The sequence below is a fragment of the Typopeltis vanoorti genome, chromosome 10, assembly GCF_054136105.1.
Source record: "Typopeltis vanoorti isolate ZY-2024b chromosome 10, IOZ_Tvanoo_1.0, whole genome shotgun sequence".
In the NCBI taxonomy this organism is placed as follows: Eukaryota; Metazoa; Arthropoda; class Arachnida; order Uropygi; family Thelyphonidae; genus Typopeltis; species Typopeltis vanoorti.
In genome coordinates, this window is record NC_143558.1 from 64616397 (window position 1) to 64638273 (window position 21877).

The 21877-nt window shown below is 35.5% G+C and overlaps 1 protein-coding gene across 2 annotated transcripts in view; it reads right to left on the reverse strand.

The window, feature by feature from the left end:
* The window catches only part of LOC150102473 (galactosylgalactosylxylosylprotein 3-beta-glucuronosyltransferase 3-like), a 60484-nt gene that overhangs the window by 13077 nt on the left and 25530 nt on the right, over positions 1–21877 (reverse strand). For both annotated transcript variants that reach the window (XM_090398968.1, XM_090398967.1), the window contains exons 3-4: positions 17048–17233; positions 1456–1740 (exon numbers count right to left, since the gene is read on the reverse strand). In XM_090398968.1, the coding sequence (XP_090255094.1) occupies positions 1456–1740; positions 17048–17233 (471 nt within the window). The remainder of the gene's footprint in view (positions 1–1455; positions 1741–17047; positions 17234–21877) is intronic.

Genomic DNA, 21877 nt, shown 5'->3' on the forward strand with positions numbered 1-21877 from the left:
TTGTATATAAATGATATAGGAAATGGCTTAAAGGGAGATATTCAGTTGTTTGCTGATGATGCAAAGTTGTGTAGTGCAATAAAAAATCAAGCTGATGTTGAAAGTTTGCAGGAGGATTTAAATAAGCTGGTAAAATGGGCAAAAGAAAATAGATGTCAGTTCAATGTGGAAAAGTGTAAAGTCTTGCATTTTGGGATTAAAAGATTACCAGCTGTGTACTACATAGATGGAAAGGTACTCCAAGAGATTGATGAGGCTAGGGACTTAGGGGTATTGGTAGATAAGGAGATGAAGTTCAGAGGACACATTGCTAAGGTGTCCAAGATTGCACATAGGATTACTTGGTTGTTGAGGAACACACTGACATCCAGAGATAAAGAGGTTATTATTCCCCTTTATAAAGCATTGATACTTCCACATTTGGATTACTGTGCTCAGGTCTGGTCACCTGGATTCCTTGGAGATGAGGAGGCTGTGGAGAGGGTTCAGAGAAGAGTGACCAAGTTGGTGAGTGATATAAAAAATGCTCCCTACATTGATAGATTGAGAGCTTGTGGATTGCAGAGATTGGCTGATAGGCGAAGAAGAGGGGATATGATAGAAACATTCAAATTACTAAAAGGTTTTTATAGGATTGATGCAGGGGAAATGTTTCAGCTGTGTGATAGTGATGGAAGAACAAGAGGTCATCTCTGGAAATTAAAGAAGAGTGTGGTTAACAAAGGTGTCAGAACAAGGTTTTTTGCCTGGAGGGTGGTGAATGAGTGGAATTCATTGCCTGACTTTGTTGTGAGCTCTTCATCTGTAAATGAATTCAAGAAGAGATATGACAGATATTGTTTTGCTAGTTTGGGTCTCCCGCGATGAGTCTACTGACTCCATGGAGATACCCGTAATAATAATAATAATAATAATTTGCATTCTGAAGATACTGGTAGAGAACCAGTGAAATATTACTAAGTTCAATAAATGTATTTTTTTTCCTCTTAGTGTTGTTTATACTGTGAAGCCCTACTATGAATTATGATTATTGTAAGAGTACTCCCAACATTATACACAAACTTAAAAAAAAAAAAATCATCATCATCACCATATTCCTGATAGTAATAATGTAAGCTTTTAATATAATGCTAATTTCTTATCAACAAATATCCTCCAAATTAATCTGTTATCTGTGAGAAATGATTTCTTACTATTTCTCTTGTCTACTGATTTTAACATCCTTTACTAGAAACTTCAGTACTGCTTGTAATATTAAGAATAAAATAGCACATCATTTCATTATAGTTATAGTGTTCACTATAGTTCATGTCTACTGTATAATTTTTCATCAAAAGTTTCCTATAAATGATACAAAATATGTATAGCATATAAAGTAAAATGTGTAATCAGCCACACAAAAATCATTTACAAACTAATAAAAAAATTAACTATTTCAATATCCATAAAAGTTACCTCTTGGAAGAGTTTGAGATCATAGGTATTATCATCATCTGCAAAATATACTACACCTTTATTCTCCTTCATATTCAAATTATTTTGTAACCATTCTAATGCAAGATTCCTTTGAAGGACTCCTCTAGGTTTCAGCCAGTTTGGATCATTATTTTTCATCTTATAATCTGGAGGAGTTGGTATGTTAAGATGCACATACAAAAGATCACTCTCTTTTAAAAAATTTGTCACTAGACTTGTTTTATGTGGACTGTCTTCTACCACAATCCAATAAATTTTGGGTACCTAAAAAGTAAATAAACAAAAATACATTTGAATGAAATGTGGCATGAAATCATTTCTTTTATATGCTAAGGAATTGGTGTCTTAGCATATGGAATAACATTTTCATTAAAAAAAATATTTTTCATTAAAAAATAAACATTTTCATTAAAAAAAATTCATGAAACTGGAAAGTTTCATGAAAAAGTATAACAAAACAGTGATAAGTGCATACAGGCAATCCCTGCTTTTACAACCTAATTCTTGGAAAGGTGACCAAAATTGAATCCTAATATTTCCCATAGGATCAGCATTATGAACTGAAGAAATACAGTTCAAACTAAATAACACCACACAGAAATGGCCACTAAAATATGGCACTTGAATGGTGAAATAACATAGAAATCCACTTATTTAATTATCTAAAAGTGTTACATGATTTACTGTTTGGAGATTCTCAAAATAAAAATCTACAGTAGTTTCTACTGAACTAAGGGATTTTTTCATTCTATGAATTTCCATGTAGCATGACAAGGTATTCCTGACTACGATTAAGACCTAGCTTTGTTCAAATTTGGATCATCACTTTCCACAACTTTTTCAGACTGGAGTCAATTCTTTCAAAGCCTTTGTAATTGTAAAGGCAGGAATGGGATTAGATTCTCCAACTCCCCCCCCCCCCCACACACACACCCAAAATGGTTCCTTACTCTGCCATTTTGACAAGCTCCTTTTCATGTAAGTTCAGCAAATCATTTGTATCTTCAGTAGAGACTTCTAGAGTTAACCAATTTGCTATCCAGTTACAAAGAAGATTCAAAACCCTCAAAGTCATCAATTAACAGTGGGCAGAGTTTCTTCCAAAGTCCCTCCAGATTGGATTTATTCCAAGATATCTGTAATGGTTTTCATAACATCCAAAACTGAATTTTTAAACACTTGGATCATTGGACTATCTTCTGTATCTTCTACATGAACTGCCTTTATAACTTTTTCAAATGTTCAGTGAAGATAACATATAGTGTTTCTACATGCTATCTTCATTGCTAACAGATAAACTTAGGTTTGATGGTTATCATGCAAAAAGTTAAGCAAGTTTGAGCACGGTTAGTAGTTGGAACGGGTTCAATCATTCGATGCTGTTGGCACACTCTCCCTTGATGAGTCTTGGGACTCCCTGGAGGTGTCAAATAATAATATTTTATAAAAAAAATGTTTTTTTAAATAAAATAGCGTGTTTGGTGTTGTTAATACCATTAAAAATAAGTCAAATCACTGGATATATGTTATATTCTACATTCTCTAATTCAGTAGTTTTTACAGATTTTACTCTATCAATAAGGTCTCAAAAAAGTTAATTGTGTTACTCCCCCCCCCCTACACACAAAAGAAAGAAGTTCTGAATGCTTACTGAAACTGTGGATAGTTGCCATTTTTGAAATCAACTATGTTTTAGATAAACTAACTAATAATCCTTTCTGCACTCTGATAACTAGCCTGAAAGCTAACTGAGATTACTCATAACAATTGAGAAAAATAAGAAAAGAAAAGAAAAACATTTCTCAGAAGGCACACACTAAAGAGTTCAGCAACAGCTCAGTATATATCAGAAATTTGTTGTTTTATCATTTTGATTGATTATAAATAAAAATGCTATTGTGCAGCACTTTTGTCAAAATTAATTCTGCCCAATCACTCCAAAATTGAGATTTAGATGACATTTAGTTGACAATTTTTATTTATAATCACAGTTTCAGTTCAATTACTGAAAAATTATAAATTTTCTGATACAATCACTGTTGTACCTTTTGATTTAATACAATCAACTTTTGGGAAAAAATGAATGATTTTTTTAAAGTATAGTTACATACCTTTTTTTTTTTTGAATCTCTAAAAAATACTTTTCAGTAGCTGAAATCTTTTAATTCATTTTACTGTTTCATTTTTTTTTAGAAAAAAAATGTTGATTATTTTTTGGAGGGAGGGAGTATTTGACTATTGAGACCACAGATACTTCTAATTATAGTTTATTTTCAAACTGTTAAAAAAGAGAATTATTTCACATTGGAAAGCATGTACCTAATTTTTTTTTTTTTTTTTTCGTGTAAAACTATAGTAAAAGTTAAGCTATCTCAAAAAATAATACATATCAAAACAAACAGTAAATATATTTCTTTTCAAACATGCAGTATTTTCTCCTTTGTGTAACAGTATCTTTTCAGAATCAAATTTTATTGACAACAGTCTTTCCTTTTGTCCAGAACAAATAGTAGAAGTTTATATTCTTGCTATTTTCATGCCAGCTGAACACTGAAAATAATTATAAGAATGACATTATTGATACTGTAATAATTTTTAAATAACTGTTAAGGGATTCTGGAAAAATGGGGGAATAGAAGTGCAGTTCAAAGTACTGGAGGTAACATTATAAAATTCTTAATGTCACAGTATGCCAAGATTTGTTTTCTATAGAGAAATACTACAATTGTGTAAACCAACATTTCTAAGTTTATGAATAAACAATAAAGAAAACAATTTTGAATAAATAGCAACACTGTTAAAACTGACATATGCAAATGTGGCCAGCAGGATGAGAAATGATTGTGGAAGAATGACATTGTGGGATAAAAATGGGAATAGAGTGACTGATGCAGAGGACATAGTGGAGTTGTTCAATAAACATTCTATTGAAGTATTTCATCCTGGAGAAGTAAGTTTTAATACTAGAGGAATAAGGCAGGTTCGAGGTTTAGAAGTGAAAGAGGAGAGTGTGTTCCAAATACTGAGTACCCTGGATGTAAGTAAAGCTGTGGGACCGGATGGTATTTCACCATGGGTTTTGAGAGAATGTGCTAAAGAACTGACAGCTCCATTGACCTGGCTTTTCAATGAAAGTCTGGCTATGAGGAAGGTAGGTAAGATAGTGCCATTGCATAAGGGCAGTAGCAGACTGGAAGTGTCTAATTATAGGTCAGTTTGTGTGTCATCAGTAGTTGTTAAGATCTTGGAGAAATTAGTGAGTGACCATATATAACATTGAGCAAATGAGGGTAATATTATCTGTGAGAATCAACATGGATTTGTTAAGGGGAATTCTTGCTTTCTTTTATAATAAAGTGACAAGAGTAGTTGATGAGGGAAAAGCATATACTGCCATTTTTTTTGGATTTTGCGAAGGTATTTGACAGGGTGCCACATGATAAGCTGATATTTAAATTGCAGCACATGGGTTTAGATATCAGGTTAGTCAACTAGATTCAGGATTGGCTGTCTGATAAGTATCAGAGAGTTGTGTATGGTGGGGCACTATCAAGGAGGCAGAAGGTTACAAGTGGGGTCCCACAGGGCTCAGTACCGGGACCTGTATTGTTTAACCTTTATATCAATGACATTGTCAATGGATTGCAGAGGGATATTCAGTTGTTTGCAGATGATGTGAAGCTGGGAAGAGTTATTAGTAATAGTGCAGATGCGGCAGCCCTGCAAGAGGATTTGAATAAACTAGACAGATGGGGGGGTCGGTTTAATCCTCCCACCGATGCATACTCGATTGGAGGAGCTGTACTGGAGGAAGTAGGGGAGACAAGAGATCTGAGGGTGATGATTGATAGAAAACTGAAATTCAGGGAACATATTGCAAAGGTGGTGAAGATAACCCAGGGGATTGCTGTAATACTGAGAAGGACACTGTCCTGCGGAGATAAAAGAGTTATCGTTCCATTGTATAAGACCCTGATCAGACCACACTTAGACTACTGTTCTCAAATTTCATCCCAAGGATTTGAAGGGATAAATTAACTGTGGAAAAAATACAGGGGCAGATAACAAAGATGGTTTCAGTACTGTACAATGTTAGTTATGAGGATCAGCTGAGGGAATGTGGACTGCAGAGTTTGGAAGAAAAAAACAGAGGTAATATGATTGAGACTTTTAAACTTTTGAGAGGTAGTTACAGGGTTGACACTGGGGCATTCTTTCACTTGGTATAACAGTGTGAAGGAGCGATGACAAGGGGGGCCATCCCTGGAAGTTGCAAAAGGAAGCTGTGAGTAGGAGGGTGAGGAGTGGTTTCTTTGCATGGAGGGTGGTTGAACCGTGGAATGCATTGCCTGATAGAGTGGTGAGAGCAAGAACGGTCAATGAGTTCAAGGAGAGTGGTATGATAGATTTTGTGTTTCTTAGTAAAGAGCTCCCACGATGAGTCTTTTGACTCCATGGAGGCCGGAATAATAATAATTCTTTGAGAACATAAAATACACTGTCAGTTAAGCGTTCCTCATATTGGTTCAGCCATTGCTTTTTACAAGCTGATACAATATTTATGTGTAGTAAATTATTACAATAATTTCAGGTACTCATCAATAGCCTTTTTTTTTTCCAATGGCAGAAAAAAAAAAGAATAAATAATAATAATAATAATAATAATAAAAGAAAAGCATAGATTACTGCATGGGAGTCTGTTATTTTGTCCTGCTATTAGCAATATACTACATAATAAAAAGACTAGAAATATAGCAATATACTGTGTACATTTAGACTATCTAATATCGTTATTTAAAATGAAAGATAACCCTGCATACTGTAAGGTTCAACACATTTCTTGTTTTTAGTAGTATGAGTCCTGAGATGCAGATACAATATGAGTTAACCACCTTACCGGCCTGTATGGATCAAATACGCATCCTCATACGCTTCGTATCCATCATATATTTTAATTGTAATATCAATGGTATTACAATTATAATATGCACTTCGTATCCATGGTAACTTGGATGTATATATAAGTCCTGGCCGGTAGCATGGTTAATTTGGTTGTGTTCTCCTGAGTATCAAATGGAGATAATGATGGCTTGTACCTTCACATTCACTTCATGTCCATGTTTTAGTGGACATGAAAACACATTGTGGCTGGTAGGAAAGTTAATATATCCTGGAGTTCCTCATGTCTGCAACTATGGAGAAAATAAATATTTGGAAAAAAAAGTATTTTTCCAAAAAACACACAGGTCATTTTTATATAGGCTCAATCTCACCATCTTCCTTTTTAATAATCTGGCACCATCAGAACTTTCATTAATTTAGCTTGCTTTGTGCTCTGCTGAGGTCTTGGTAATTCAAGAAATACAACACATTAAATCCATCTTCTTGTCTAATGGTTTCAGTGAGTTATAAACAAAGCTATAACAACAGCCACCCCCCCCCCCCTTTCATCCTCTCAAGAAGAAGTCAACCGTATATCTATTCCTTAGGTTAATGGTATATCTGAACATAATGCAAAAACTTAGGTCTCTTAGTATTCAAGTAGCTTTTCATCCTGTCTGTAAGATTACCTCACCTTACTGTTCAGTGGCGGTGAAATCGTAGGCGTGCTGCAACTTTCAAAATATACATACACATTCTAAGTACAGCGTATACGTGTTTGGAAAAAATATCAAAATTACGGTAAAAAATTTTTTAAAAATTAAACATGAAAAAAAAATATTGTTTATTATTGATAAAATTATATGGTTTAGTATAATTTAAAATTACTTAAAAATAAAATCCATTATCATAACCCCAATAATGTTCTAAAATAAAAACTATAACAAATGTTATGTCTTTAATTATAATGTCCAAATATTTAAAGAGACGGAGTAAACTACATGATATGAACTATGAACACTCTACTACTGGCGCAAACTGCATATAAACAACAGTGGAACTATGCAACGGACAGTGGCGTATTATGCTAATAGCTTGCATCTCACTATGACGTGCATATGCTTGTGCGCGTAGCACTATGACACTGTGGTAAACACAGTGCTGCTAGTATCCTTTGCCCTCCTAAGTGCTACAAGATGGATTTTTATTCTTTTTTATACAAAATAAGAGAATTGTATAGGAATGTTGATGATAAAATTAAATATTACAAGCAAATATAAATAAATTAATAAATATATTTATGTATCGAGAAAAATTGGGGGTTCTGCAGTGCCTATGCATGAGCCGTCCCTGCTACTGTTAGTTTTCTCAGGTGTTTATCACATACTGTGCTCTTGTGGCTTATTCTACTTTGGCCAATCCAGATCTGCTGGTATTAATCAAAAAGAACATGAAAACTACATCAAATACCATTAACTTTCCCCTGGTAATCTTACAGAATGCGACTATTCTTAATGTTCTACACAAGCTCATATTCCTTATGTACTCATACAAAAAAAATGCTGTGAAACATTGTTACATTGTCCTGATCATAAGAGATTTGATGAATAGCATTTTGTTCATCATCATCAAATTCCTGCCATGTACCTTCAAGGAGTGTACAGGATGTGATAGTACTACATGAAAAATTTACATCTTTACTAACTTCCTATCTACAATTTTCCTCCAAATCAGTCTGTTACTTGTCAAGACTAAAACATTATCAGATATGCATTTTTGGAATGCATTTTTGGAAATTATGGAGACAACTACCGTGTTTGAATAAAAACTTTAGTTTACTATTACTAAAATTTTACAATTCGACGTTTCGACCTTTATGTTAAGGTCATCTTCTGGAGCGTACAAATATACACAGGAAACAAGCTATACCACAATCATACTGGTTCGTTAAAGACACTGACTAACCGCTACCACAATTGTTGGCCTGACCTCTGGTGGGGAAAAAAAAAAAAAAAAATAAATAAAAAAAAAAAAAAAAAAATTATACATCAGCACTAAAGTCCTATTATTTGTGTTGTCTACTATATACATATATTAACATTATATTAACATCATTCCAGCCAGTTGGAGTGGAATGGTTTCTAATAATAGAAGATTGGCTAGAGTCCTGACTTGTGTTGAATCTTTCAAATTAGGTTGGCTGAATGTGTGCCATCCAGATCCTTGGAATTTTCATACCATCTTTGTTGTTGATATTTGGGTGGTTTATCAGGATTTCGCAGGATTCTTTAAATTTTCTTTCGTACCATGTTTTTGTACGGTGTAAGGAGCAGGTGCTTTTCCAGTTGATTTGGTGTAAGGTGTTGAGTGCGTGGTCCGAGAGGCCTGCTTCACCATAATGGTTATATTTAATGTGTTCTTTTTTGCGTATAGGGATTGTCCGTCCTGTTTCACCAATGTACGGTAAGTTACAGGTGCAGCGGATGCAATAGACTCCAGGATGTGCTAATGGGAGGAGAGGGTCCTTAGAGGAGCTGAATATAGTTTTAAGTTTAGTGGGTGGTTATCAGATATTATATTTCTATCGTCTAAGGCACTTTGTACCATATCAATCCACCTATATCTTGGTCTTCCTCTAGGTCGTTTTCCTGTCAACCTGGCAGAGAACACTTGTTTTGCTAATCTTTCCTCGCCCATTCTATTTAAGTGACCATACCACCTGAGATTAGCTCTGCTAACGCATTCCTGGATGCTGACAACGTCAAGTTCTTTCCAAATATCCTCGTTTTTAATATGATATTGCCATTGATGCCACCTGTTCATGCCTCTAATCTTTCTCAGGACTCTCATATTCACGGTCTCTAGTCTTTGGGCAAGTGTTTTACTTCTGACCAAGCTCTCAAATTCATAAGTTAAAACTGGTTTGAACACTGTCTTGTATACAGCTAATTTAGTATTCAACTAATTTCTCTCTTATTCCATATGAATTTATTCAATTGACTTCCTACCATACCAGCTTTGTTGATTCTGTTGTCTATTTCCATATTTAACTTACCATCTTCACTAAAAATCGTGCCTAAGTAGCTGAAATGTTTTATTTGTTCCACAAATCCTCCGTTCACAACGCAGTTGACTTTTCAACAATTCTGCCTATTTTCACTGTCTTTGTCTTTTTATTCTTGCCCTTCATACCATATCTATTACAACAATTATTCAATTTAGTCGGAGAATCTTGCAGACTTGTAGCGGATTTATTTAGAAGTATAACATCGTCTGCATAAAGCAAAGAGCTGACATTAATATCTCCAATTTTGACATCACGTTTAATACCATTTTCCTTCATAATATGATCCATATAGGTAATGAATAACAGAGGGGATAATGTACATCCTTGTCTCACACCAGATTTAACATTAAACCATCTTCCTGTACTTCCTTTAATTCTAACTGCTGACTTACAACTCAAATAAAGACAAAGTATTGCTTGATATAATGCCCCATTGACACCATATAACTGTAGCATATTGAATAGCTTTTCCCTTGGCACCTTGTCATATGCCTTTTCTAGATCGACAAAACTTAAAGTCAAATCTTTGTTATATTCCCATGATTTGTCAACTATTTGTCGTAAAGTGAATATCTGATCTTGACAGCCTCTATTTGGCCTGAATCCAGCTTGTTCTTCACCAAGCTTTTCTTCCACAATTCTTCTCAACCGTTTCTCAAGTATATACTTGCATATATCTTACCAGGAACACTCAGTAGGGAAATACCTCTGTAATTCTCACATTCAGTTTTATTTCCCTTTTTATATATGGATACTATGAGAGCTCTACTCCAATCATCGGGAATTTGTCCCTCTTTCCAGGTATTCGAAATATGCAGTGCAGCGACTGCAAGACTTTTATACCACCATACTTCAGCATTTCTGGTCGAATATCATCTACTCCTGCTGTCTTTCCACATTTCAAGCCTTTGATGGCTTTTTCTACTTCAAGTATGGATATGTATTCCTGACTGCATGCCTGGTCAGTGATTTTTACCACTGTGCTGTCATCACTGCTTGTTTCATTTAGCAGTTTTTCAAAGTAATTACACCATACTTCAAGGATATCTTTTTCTTCTGTTTTCATGTCACCTTTATCATCTCTAACTCCTTTAATAGCACTCTTTCCTCCATTCCTAGGCTTCTTCAAGAACCTCCAGAATATTTTGCCACCTTCTTGATATTTATTTTCTATGTTCTTGCCAAAGTCCTCCCATGACTTTTGTTTAGCTAGTTTTACACAATGTTTAGCTTTCTTACATTTGTCGCAATATTCTCTAAGAGCAAAAGCTGACTTATTTGCCAGGAACTTTTGATACGATTTCTTTTTTTCCTTCACTGCCTCTTTAACTTCCTGTGTCTGTCCACCATGGAGTTCTAATTTTTCTATCCTTGCAGACAACTTCACCACATGCCTCTCTAGCTGAATCAATTAGGGTTTTCTTGAAGGCTTGCCACTGAATCTCCAAGGTTTGGTTCCTGTTCTCAAACTCTTTCATTTTTTCTTCAATAATCTTTGTGTATTTTAGTCTACAGTTCACATCTGAGAGCTGCTCAACTTTTATTCGCTTTAAAACTTTCTTACATGTTATGCTTTTCAATATGCAATTCGATTTTATCCTGCTCAAGACTAAATAGTGATCACTTCCAATTTCAAATCCTCTGTACACTCTGGTGTCCTGCACCAGGGAGAAAACATCACTATCAACAATAACATAGTCAATGAGACTTTTCTTATTCCTTGCCTCTTCTCTCCATATGAATTTGTGCACATTTTTATGTTGGAACATGGTGTTAGTAATAACCAGTCCATGTCCTGAGCAGAAATCCAACAGATATTTGCCATTATTATTAGCTTTGCTCTTTTCTGCAAATTTTCCCAAAATATTTTTGTATGTCTGACAATCATTTCCTACTCTGCTATTTAGATCCCCAACAAGGACCAACTTTTCCTTTTTCATTGTGTCAGCTGCTTTTTCTAAAGCCTCAAAAAATTCCTCCTTCTACCTTAGTAGAACCTTCTGTGGGACCATAGGCACAAATAAGTCTCATTGTCCAGTTCCCCATTCTCATATTTGCCCACATTACTCTACTTGAAACTGCTTGCCATTCAAGAAGATTAGCCTTGTATTTTGTGTTGAATACTATGGCTACTCCTTTTCCTTGATTGTCATTGCCTAAATATTGGGAGTGCCAGGGGAACGGTCGTATTTTCAGGGAACTCCCGAAAGCTAAGTACAATTTTGAATGGAAATTAGAATAAATGTTAAAAATCATAACGTAATATTGTCTAAATTTGGTAGCTTGTTGTGTCTGTGTGATTTTGGTGTAAATTCCGTAAATTAATTTAGTCTTTAACGATACGCTTCATATATTTGAATATGGCGCCAATGCGACGTAAGATAATGGCGTCCAAAAATACGACGCCATTGTTCAAAAACTGTAATGTGAGAGAGTTTGTCCGGTGTGATGTGTGTGGAATGTATGCATTCCCGAATGAGTCTGGAGTATGGGTTGAAAGTGATAGTGGTGGGAGAATGTGTAGAAAGTGTATGCAAAGTGAGGAGTCGAAGTATGTGTCAGGTTGTGAGACAGTTATGGTCGAAGAAAGCCAGAATGCGAGTGAAAATAGTGGCTCGATAGGGAATTGCGGTGTACAAGATGGTAATGTGATCGGTGATCTAAGAAAGAGTGAGAGCAATTATACAGAAAGAGAAAATGGTTTGAATGATAAAAAAAATGAGGAATTATTTGTAGGAAGTGAGATCGCTAGGCTGCGCGCAGTGATACAAGATGCGCAGCGGCAATTAGAGCACCTGCAAAACTCTTTCCAGAGTGATTCGGCTAACGGAAATAAACAGCGTGGGCGAGTTTCCGAAATGAAGGAGAGAGTAGTGTATGGTGACTCGTTATTAAGAGGAGTAATAGATGGGAGTGTAACTAAATCGTACTTGCCGGGTGCGAAATTTAAGGATGTAAGTGAGAGCATTAGAGTGCAAAAACAGAGGGTGAAAGAAATAACAATTGTGGCTGGTACGAATGAATTGAAAGGTGATAAATTTTTTATGAGAGAGGACTTGAAAGTATTGTTAAAGGTAGCGAAAGAAAAGAGTGACAGAGTTAGAATGGTGAGTCTGTTACTGCGGTATGACAGAGAGGAGTTTAGAAGGAGGGCCATAATCGCAAATGATATTATGCGCAGGTTATGCGGACGGTGTGGTGTGGAATTTGTGGACGTGTGGAATGAGTTTGATGGCCGAAAGGACTTATACAAGATGGATGGACTGCATTTGAATGGACTTGGTGTGCGGAGACTGGAAAAAGTGTTGCTGAATGAAGTGAAAATGGATGTGCAGAACCAGGGAAACTAGAACTACCAAGGAGGGGGGGGGAGTGGATATCCAGACATCAGTGAGACAGTTGAGTGTCAAAATGTATATAATGTACCTGAGCCAGCAATAAGGACAAAAAATGGGAATGGGATATTTAGAATAACGCATCAAGATAGGGGTGGGACAAAGGGAACACTGCAATTCATGTATACTAATGCCAGGAGTATTAGGAACAAGAAGGAAGAATTTTTGGCCTTGATTGGCTCTTCCTGGCCACAGGTTATTGGCATTAGTGAAACATGGCTGACGGAAGATGATATAGTTAGTGGGATAGAATGTGTAGGTTATAGTATGTTTAGGAGGGACAGAGAGAATAAAATTGGGGGAGGGGTGTTATTGATGATAGCTGATGAACTGCAGCCAAGGAAAATTGAAGTATTGCAGGATAGTGAAAGGAGCTCATTTGAGGCTATTTGGTGTGAGATTGATACTGGCAGAATAAAATATACAGTTGGGTGCTGCTATAGACCAGGTGATGGAATAGATGGTGGAGATGGTATGCATAAACAAATTGATGAAATGAGTGGAAGGAGGGTAATTATTATGGGGGATTTCAACTATGGTAACATTGACTAGAAGGAGGAGAGGACACATGTGAGGAAGGAAATGGATTTTATTCAATTATTAAGGGATAACTATCTGAAACAGCATGTAATTGAAAATACTAGGGGTGTGAGAGTGCTTGACCTGGTAATAGTATCTGAGAATTTGACTGTAATGAATATGACCATGTTGCCACCTATTGGTGAGAGTGATCATAAGGTCTTGACCTGGGAGGTGGCTAAAGGTGTGAAATTTGTGATTAAGACAGGGCATATGTGGAATTACCGTGCTGGCAAGTATGACAAGCTTAGGAGATTGCTTGGATCAGTGCCATGGCATGTACAACTGCAAGGGCTGGACGTCGATAGAGCATGGGAAGTGATCAAAGAGCATTTACAAGAGGTTATGGCTGATTGTATACCTAAGGTCCGAATAGTGAAACAAGGAGGGGTTAAATGGATGAATAACACCATTAAGCTTGAGCTGCAAAAAAAGAAACAACTATGGAAGGAATTTAAAGAAAGGGGTGACCTGCAGGCACACGAACGGTATAAAGTACAGGCTAGAAGGGTAACGAGTGTGGTAAAAACAGCAAAAGCCGATTATGAAAGGAAACTAGCTATGTAAGCAAAAGAGAATCCCAAACAGTTCTTTCAATATGCTGCAAGCAAGAGAAAAACTGTACATGGCAAAATGATTTTAAGGAATGACGATGGTAAAGAGTTCACTGAACCAGTCGATATAGTGGAGTTACTGAGCGTGCACTTTGCAAAAGTATATCATCCAGGTGGTGACATTGAAAAAATTATGGAACCATTAGTTTATATGGGAATTGTGATGAATGAAGTGGAGGTGAATAGTCTATTACAGAACCTTAATGTGAATGCATCTGTGGGATTGGATGGTATACCGGCACGGGTCTTGCATGAAGCGGCTAATGAATTATCAGTGCCCTTGACCATGTTGTTTAATCTGAGTCTCAGGTCTGGCTTAGTCCCGAAGGCGTGGAAAGAGGGGAAAATAGTTCCACTGCATAAAGGAGGATCCAAGACTATGGTTGCAAATTACCGACCGATCAGCATATCAGGAGTCGTTGTCAAGGTCTTGGAGAAAGTAGTCAAGGGAAAAATACAAGAATGGATTGATGAAAATGAGATACTGTACAGAGGACAGCATGGCTTTGTGAAGGGTAGATCATGCCTCAGTAACTTGCTCAAGTTTTATAACAGGGTGACGGCTGAACTGGATAAGGGAAATGGGTTTACAGTGATACTGCTGGACCTGGCAAAGGCGTTTGACAGGATACCACATGGAATTCTAATCCGTAAACTACAACATATGGGAATGGATATAGGGTTGGTGAGATGGATAGCTGGGTGGTTGATGGAGAGATATCAAAGAGTAGTTTATTCAGGAGTATAGTCCAAAAAACGGCCTGTGACTAGTGGTGTGCCACAGGGTTCTGTTCTTGGACCACTGCTGTTTAATCTGTTCATTAACGATATAGGGAATGGTCTAAGTGGGACAGTTCATTTGTTCGCTGATGATGCAAAGTTGGGTAGGGCGATAGTGAATGCAGAAGATGTCAAAGTCTTGCAAGATGACTTAGATAGATTGGAGTTCTGGACTAAGGAGAATGGATGTCAATTTAATGTGACAAAATGTAAGGTTATGCATTTCGGAGTGAAAAGATTAGCAGCAGTATACCACATTGGTGGAACTGTACTCCAAGAGATTGATGAGGCCAGGGACTTGGGAGTGTTGGTGGATAGGGAGATGAAGTTTAGGGGGCACATTGCGAAAGTAGCTAAATCAGCTCATCAACTCACTTGGTTGTTGAAAAATACCTTGACGAGCAGAGAAAAACAAGTTATTGTACCTCTGTACCGAGCCCTGATAAGACCTCATCTCGACTACTTTGCCCAGATTTGGTCACCTCGGTTCCTTCTTGATGGGGAGGAGGTTGAGAGGATCCAGAGGCGAGTGACTAAGATGATAGCAGGTCTATGGAATGCACCATATGAGAACAGGTTGAAGATTTGTGGGTTGCAGAAACTAGTTGATAGGCGAAAAAGGGGAGATATGATTGAGACATTCAAATTGCTAAAAGGATTCTATAGGATTAATTCAGATGATATTTTTGAGATCAGGACTGGTGGTGGGAGAACTAGGGGACACCCATGGAAGCTGGGCAAGAGCGTGGTTAGCAGGGGTGTTAGAGCTGGGTTCTTTACTTTTAGAGTGGTAAATGAGTGGAATAAGCTGCCAGAGTCTGTTGTGGGTGCTATGACAGTGAGCGAGTTCAAGGCAAGGTATGATAGATACTGTGAGAATGTTGAACAGCTGTGTGAACATGATGTTTAGGGCCTCCCTCGATGAGTCTAAGGACTCCTGGAGTAGCCCGTGGTAATAATAATAATAATAATAATAAATATAACATTTTGCATTTATTGCTCAGAAAGATCTCACCATTTTTTATCTTTTTTGTTTCAGTCACCCCTAGTATGTCGATCTGGTACTTATGATATTCCTCAGCTAGCTCCATTTCTTTGCCATTCAGTCTTCTTATGTTGATATAGCATTTTGTTTATCCCTTTTATTGGAAACAGTGCTCCTCATATTAATAATTATAATAATATTTTATATATCCCACTTGCCAGGACATTAGCATTATCTGAACTGTGTTTGTTGTTCTAATGAATCTCGTGATTTCAATGCTATAGCATTGTTGGATTTGACTTCTATGTATGCCTGAGCTTGTATTCCAATCATTTAACACTGCTGAAGATACATTCTAACTCACTCATGCTAAAATATCAAGAAAATTCCTCTCATTCTGGTTGAATTAGAACTTCATTCTTCCAAATGAGTGACATATGCTCAACTGACTATATCATGGAAATGTTTAAATATTGGTATAATAAAATAATTTAACTTTCAAGCCTATTATGCACCAGTTTAAGTTTTTGCTAAATTTCTGTATAATTGTACAGATCACTTAATCGCATTGCACAATGTGGCAGGAATCACGGTACTGGAAATAAAATAACTATCATTATTCTTATGGATACTTATAAATGTGGTGGTGAATTCATAAGGATACTTATGAATTCACCACTTATTAGATGAGGCAATAAATCCATGACTTTTCAGTCTCTTACAGTAAAAAATAGAAATTTAAAACCATTTAGAAAAACTAGATCTTTATTTTCCTATATCTAAGTGGTCAGAAGAACAACCTATTCTTTTTTAATGTGATTAAGTTACTCATGTCCAAACTGTCCAAGAAAACTTAGAGCACTATATTCATAAAACAGATTGTGAAGAAATCTGGTTTGTTGCCAGAATAATGTTCCAGCAAGAATACTCATTTGTTATATTTTAATTTCAATCACAATTTTGAATTTCATGTTGGCTTAAATTAATTATCAGCCATTCCATTTTTAAGAAACAGCTGAAACTTTTGTGTTTTAAATTCGGAAAAATTAAACTGCACAAATTTCATTTAACATGCCTTTCTCTTAGAAGAGTTACATATACTTTAGAATTGTTTCATATAACCATTAACCATTTCTATCCATCTTAAGTGTTCTCAGAAATATTCAATTCCTTTAATTCACCTTTACTGTAAAATTTAGAGAGCAAAAACAAGGTCAAAAAGACAAATCAAAAATTCACAGTGTACTCAAAATAAAAAAAAATCACTCACCAAACGTAACGTATGTGATAATCTGGTGAGTTCTGCCTTCTGCACATGACGAGAGTATGTTGGAGTAATGACATAAATTATAGGCATATCTTCATAAATCAACAAGGATGATAGTTCTTTTATGCAGCTGACGCATTCCTTATGTTTCTCTGACAACTGTGCAAGAGCATACTGAATTCTGCTCATCTGAAAAATTATTTTATTTATAAAAAAGAAACATGATTAAGTAATGGATCAAATTATGGTTTTTATAGAAATTGGAGTAAAATAACTTTTATTTTTTTAATCTCTAGAGATGTACAACAACCTTCTTTCATGGGACTGGGAAAATATATTTTTTGTTTCATAACTAGTTATACTGCTAAGTTATGGAACATTGTATAAATAAACTAGTTATAGAAAAGTAAATCTATACACCTACTAATACATAAGTTATCAACATTTCTGGATGCCCGTTGTCTGATGCTGAGATTAGAGGAGTGCTAGTTAAATGCCATGATATTTTTCTGTTGTACCAGAAAAATATTTAATGAACAATTAAATCCATGTATCTTGATTTTTTCATAATATCAAATGCAATCTATTGGGGCTTTCAAATGAAGATGCTAATAAAGTACACTTTAAAGTTACTTCTTCACTGTTTCAGAGCAAATTATCTCCATGTAATTTATCTACTACTGAATCCCATGCACTGCTTTCATTAAACAAAAGAACCATATATCTATTTCAGAAGCAGATAAGGGAAAAGCTGTAGTGGCAATGGATAAAGCCAACTAGGAGAAGAAAATAGACTGCCTTTACAGGATACCTCCACCTATCAAGAAATTAGTTATAATCCTACAAGAACACAGATTAAACAATTAAATAAGCTCCTTGATGAAGTTGTTAGCTGGGATCAAAATACCTTGTATAAGTTACGTACCCATTTTGGAAGGACTCCTCATTTATATTGGTCTCACAAAAATTGCTAAATTTCTTTCACATTTATTAACTGCCCATATTAGAAAATCCAGATCATTTATCAAGAATCCCACAGATTTTCTTGAAAAAATCAAGGATATTCAAATAATACAAGAGTCAGATATATTAGTCAGCTTTGACATTATTTCTCTATTTACCAATTCTGTTATCTGACACTATTAGTTTACTATATGATGATTTCCCTCCTGATGTTGAAGATTTTTGAATCTGTTATATAATCAGGATATTTCAGTTTGGAATACAAGATCTATAAACAGATTGAAACCACTGCACTATGGGTAACCCTCTGTCTCCACCTTTGGCAAACTATTTTTTGAACCATCTAGAAGATACCGTGTTCTCATCCATTCATCCCCAATCCTCTCTTTCATTTCATTACGTTGATAACATTTTGTTGTTTACAACTTTGCTACATCAGATCAATAGCCTTCACTCTCACATTCAATTCACCATGGAAAAAGAAAATGCTAGTATGTTACCATTCTTGGACATCATTCTTACTTGCACAGCCTCCAGTACTTTGACAACCAATGTTTATCAGAAACTTAACCTTACTAGCAGATACATTCATCAAAAGTCTGCTCATCACACCTCAAAAAAAATTGGTGTTATGAAGTCATTAATTAATAGAGCATATAATGTGTGTCCCTCTCCCTCAAGCTTACAACAAAAGCTTCTCACTCTCAAAACTGTAACAGCATTGAATGGTTGCAACCATCATCAAATCCAACAGATAATTCATTCCTATGTTCCCAAGCCTAAGGATTCTTCAACAGACGGCAGGGTTCCAACAAGTTCATATTTCCTATATCTCTGAACCTATTGGTAGAATTGTGAAGAAGTATCACCTTATCCCCCACATATTTTCCTATCAACAAAATTTCTTATTTCTTACTCTACAAAAGACAAACTGTTGCCTCTATGTTTTGGGAAGACGGACCATTCTGTGGAAAAAAAGAATTAATTAACATCACTAATTATGTGAAATCTCAAAAGTCTGGCCTTTCACAGCACAGTATCCTGGCAGGACAAAGTTCATCTTCTCCACAGAAGTAGTTTTAAACATAGAACACATTTTCAAAAAAATTTGTGAAACTGTGTTACATCAGCCTGACCTGAATCAAAATGATTGTCTCACTCTCCCAAAAGTTTGGGAGAGTCTTATATTATGTAATCATCAAAAATTGTTTTAATATTATTTATTGATATTAATATTAATTACTAGCGTGCAGCAACTTTTTCATTGGTAAACTGATTGTTGTATATACCTTGTATTCCTATTCTTTCATTTACTTGTTGTTTCTACATAATGATAATGTACTGTTATTTTCAGTACGATATATCTTTACTTTCATTATAGTTTATTATTGTGTTTATTGTGTAATTCAGTTGTTATATAATTATGCCACAGGTGCCTTTAACACGTTCATTGCCAATCACGCAATATCGCGCGATGCAAGTTCTCACCGAACGGCCGCACGCGTTATCGCATGGACGTCGTTAACTAAATAAAAAAATAAAAAAAAGTTGGCCACCACACGAAATGCCAATTTTCAGCTTGGCAATGAACGATATCGCGTGATCACACGATGCGAGTTCTCACCAAACGGCCGATCACGCGTTATCGCGTGGACGTCGCTAACTAAAAAATATAAATAAAAAAAATTTGGCCACCACACGAAATTCCAATTTTCAGCTTGGCAATGAAAGTGTTAAAGATTAGTAAGTTCATATGTTGTTGCTTTATGCCAATGTAGTACCAGCTGAAAAAGCACTATTTCCACCCACCCTTGGGTACTATAATTTTAACAGCTTTCGCATAGAGAACTATTTTATAAACAATGTCATGAGTGTCACATAATTGTTGAAAGAATCCGTATATTGCTTGAAATATTTGTATTTAAAATCAATTAGTGAGAAATTAATAAGAGTAAGACTTTCATTCTTTTTACATCAACTTTGTTCTACTCCTCTTCAGGAGTATAACTCATATGAATGGGAATGACTGCCTGATTACTAATGTTAAATAATTTATAATAGCATATTATTGTTAGAGAGTATTGCTGTATCTGATTGAATTACTAATTTGATATTTTTTGAGGTGATTAATTAAAGAAAATAATAACTGTGTTATAGCTTCTTGTATCCCCCCCCCCCCTAAAAAAAAAACGAATGAAACTTTTACTAAACAATCAGTTTATGACTGTTGTCCAAATAAGCATCATACATATTCTGCAGCACACAGATGGAATTTTTAAAACTCTGTGAGGGCTACAGTTATAGAAATAGAACAAGACAAATGGGGAGACATGGCTTTCCAAAAGACAGGCCTGGCTTTAGTGCTTCACTCACTTTCTACGATTGATTAACAGTTTAATTAAACAAAGGAATTGACTATATCATGATACTACTATCATGAAATCTGTTATAAAAACCAAAGCATATGGAAATGGATAAAGAAGCTGATAACATATACAAAATAAAGGCATGTGACCACTGTGCTGCGCAGCCCCTATACTCAGGCCATTAATTTGTATGTAAATGATACTGGTTATGCAATTTGGGCATAAAAAATTAATTACAAGGTGTGCATTACATGGATGGGACTGGTTTCTTGGGAAGATGCAGAAGTGTAGAGGTGGGTGACCTCTGGATGGTAACAGGTTTCTAACCTTCTCTTATAAGGATATGAGAATGTTCTAATTCTAATTTTATCCTTTTAAGGATAGAATGAATGTTGGTGGTTACGAATGTGGTCATTATAAGAAAAAAGGAAAATAACAGATGCATAAGTTACCAAGGGTGTTCATAGAATAGAAGAAAAAGAAGCTTTTCATTACAATATCAATAGAGGAGAGAATATGGGATCACCTCATAGAAATTGTGTAGGAGAGTGGTGAGTATGGGCATCAAGACTAGATTTTTTGCTTGGAGAGTGATGAATGAGCGCAATGGGTTATCAGATGTGGCTATGTATTTAAGGGGAGTATGTGAATACTATGTGCATCAGTGGCGTTGCGTGCCCATTTCGGTTGGGCACGCAACGCCACTGATGCATAAGCCATGACCAATGGCTTGGTCATGGCTTATGCAACCTGCGCTACAAAATTCAAGTCAGTTTGACTGACTGCATTTTTATCGATGTATGAAAGTTTTAAGAGTGTATAGCACATCAGCTCATCTTAATTGGTCTAATGCAATTAATTGTAGTTAACTTTGAATACTTTAATTTACCTATTAATTGTAACCAAATCTGCACAGAGTGGGAGACAATATATTTGTTTTAAGATACTTATATTAGAAAATAATAATGAAGGAGTTTTGAGGGAAACTTGTACCATAGTATCATAAATTATCTACACGTTATATGCTCTAAATATTTAGAGCATTTAGAAGATATCCTTTTTTCATCTATAAACCCTCAACCTTCATTTTGGATTAGATATATAGATGACATTTTTGCTGTGTGGTCTCACAATTTAGATTCTTACCTACTTTTTTAGCTAAAATCAATATGTTACACCTTTGTATTAATTTCACTATGGAATTGAAAAAGACAACAAATTATCCTTTTCAGACATTATTCTCATCCGCTCACCATCAGGTAATTTAACAACATCAGTTTATAGAAAACCCGCTTTTACTGGATGATACATTCTCCAACAATCTGCACATCATCCTTCTCAAAAGACAGGAATAGGGATGTAGTCAACTTTGGAAACCTTGGAAAAACTGGCACCTTGGAAACAAAAATCCAGAGCACGAAGTGCGGCATTATTATTATTATTGTTATTATTATTATTGCGAAGGCTATATGGCAGAGAGATTGCTTTGTTTTCTGAAATGAAA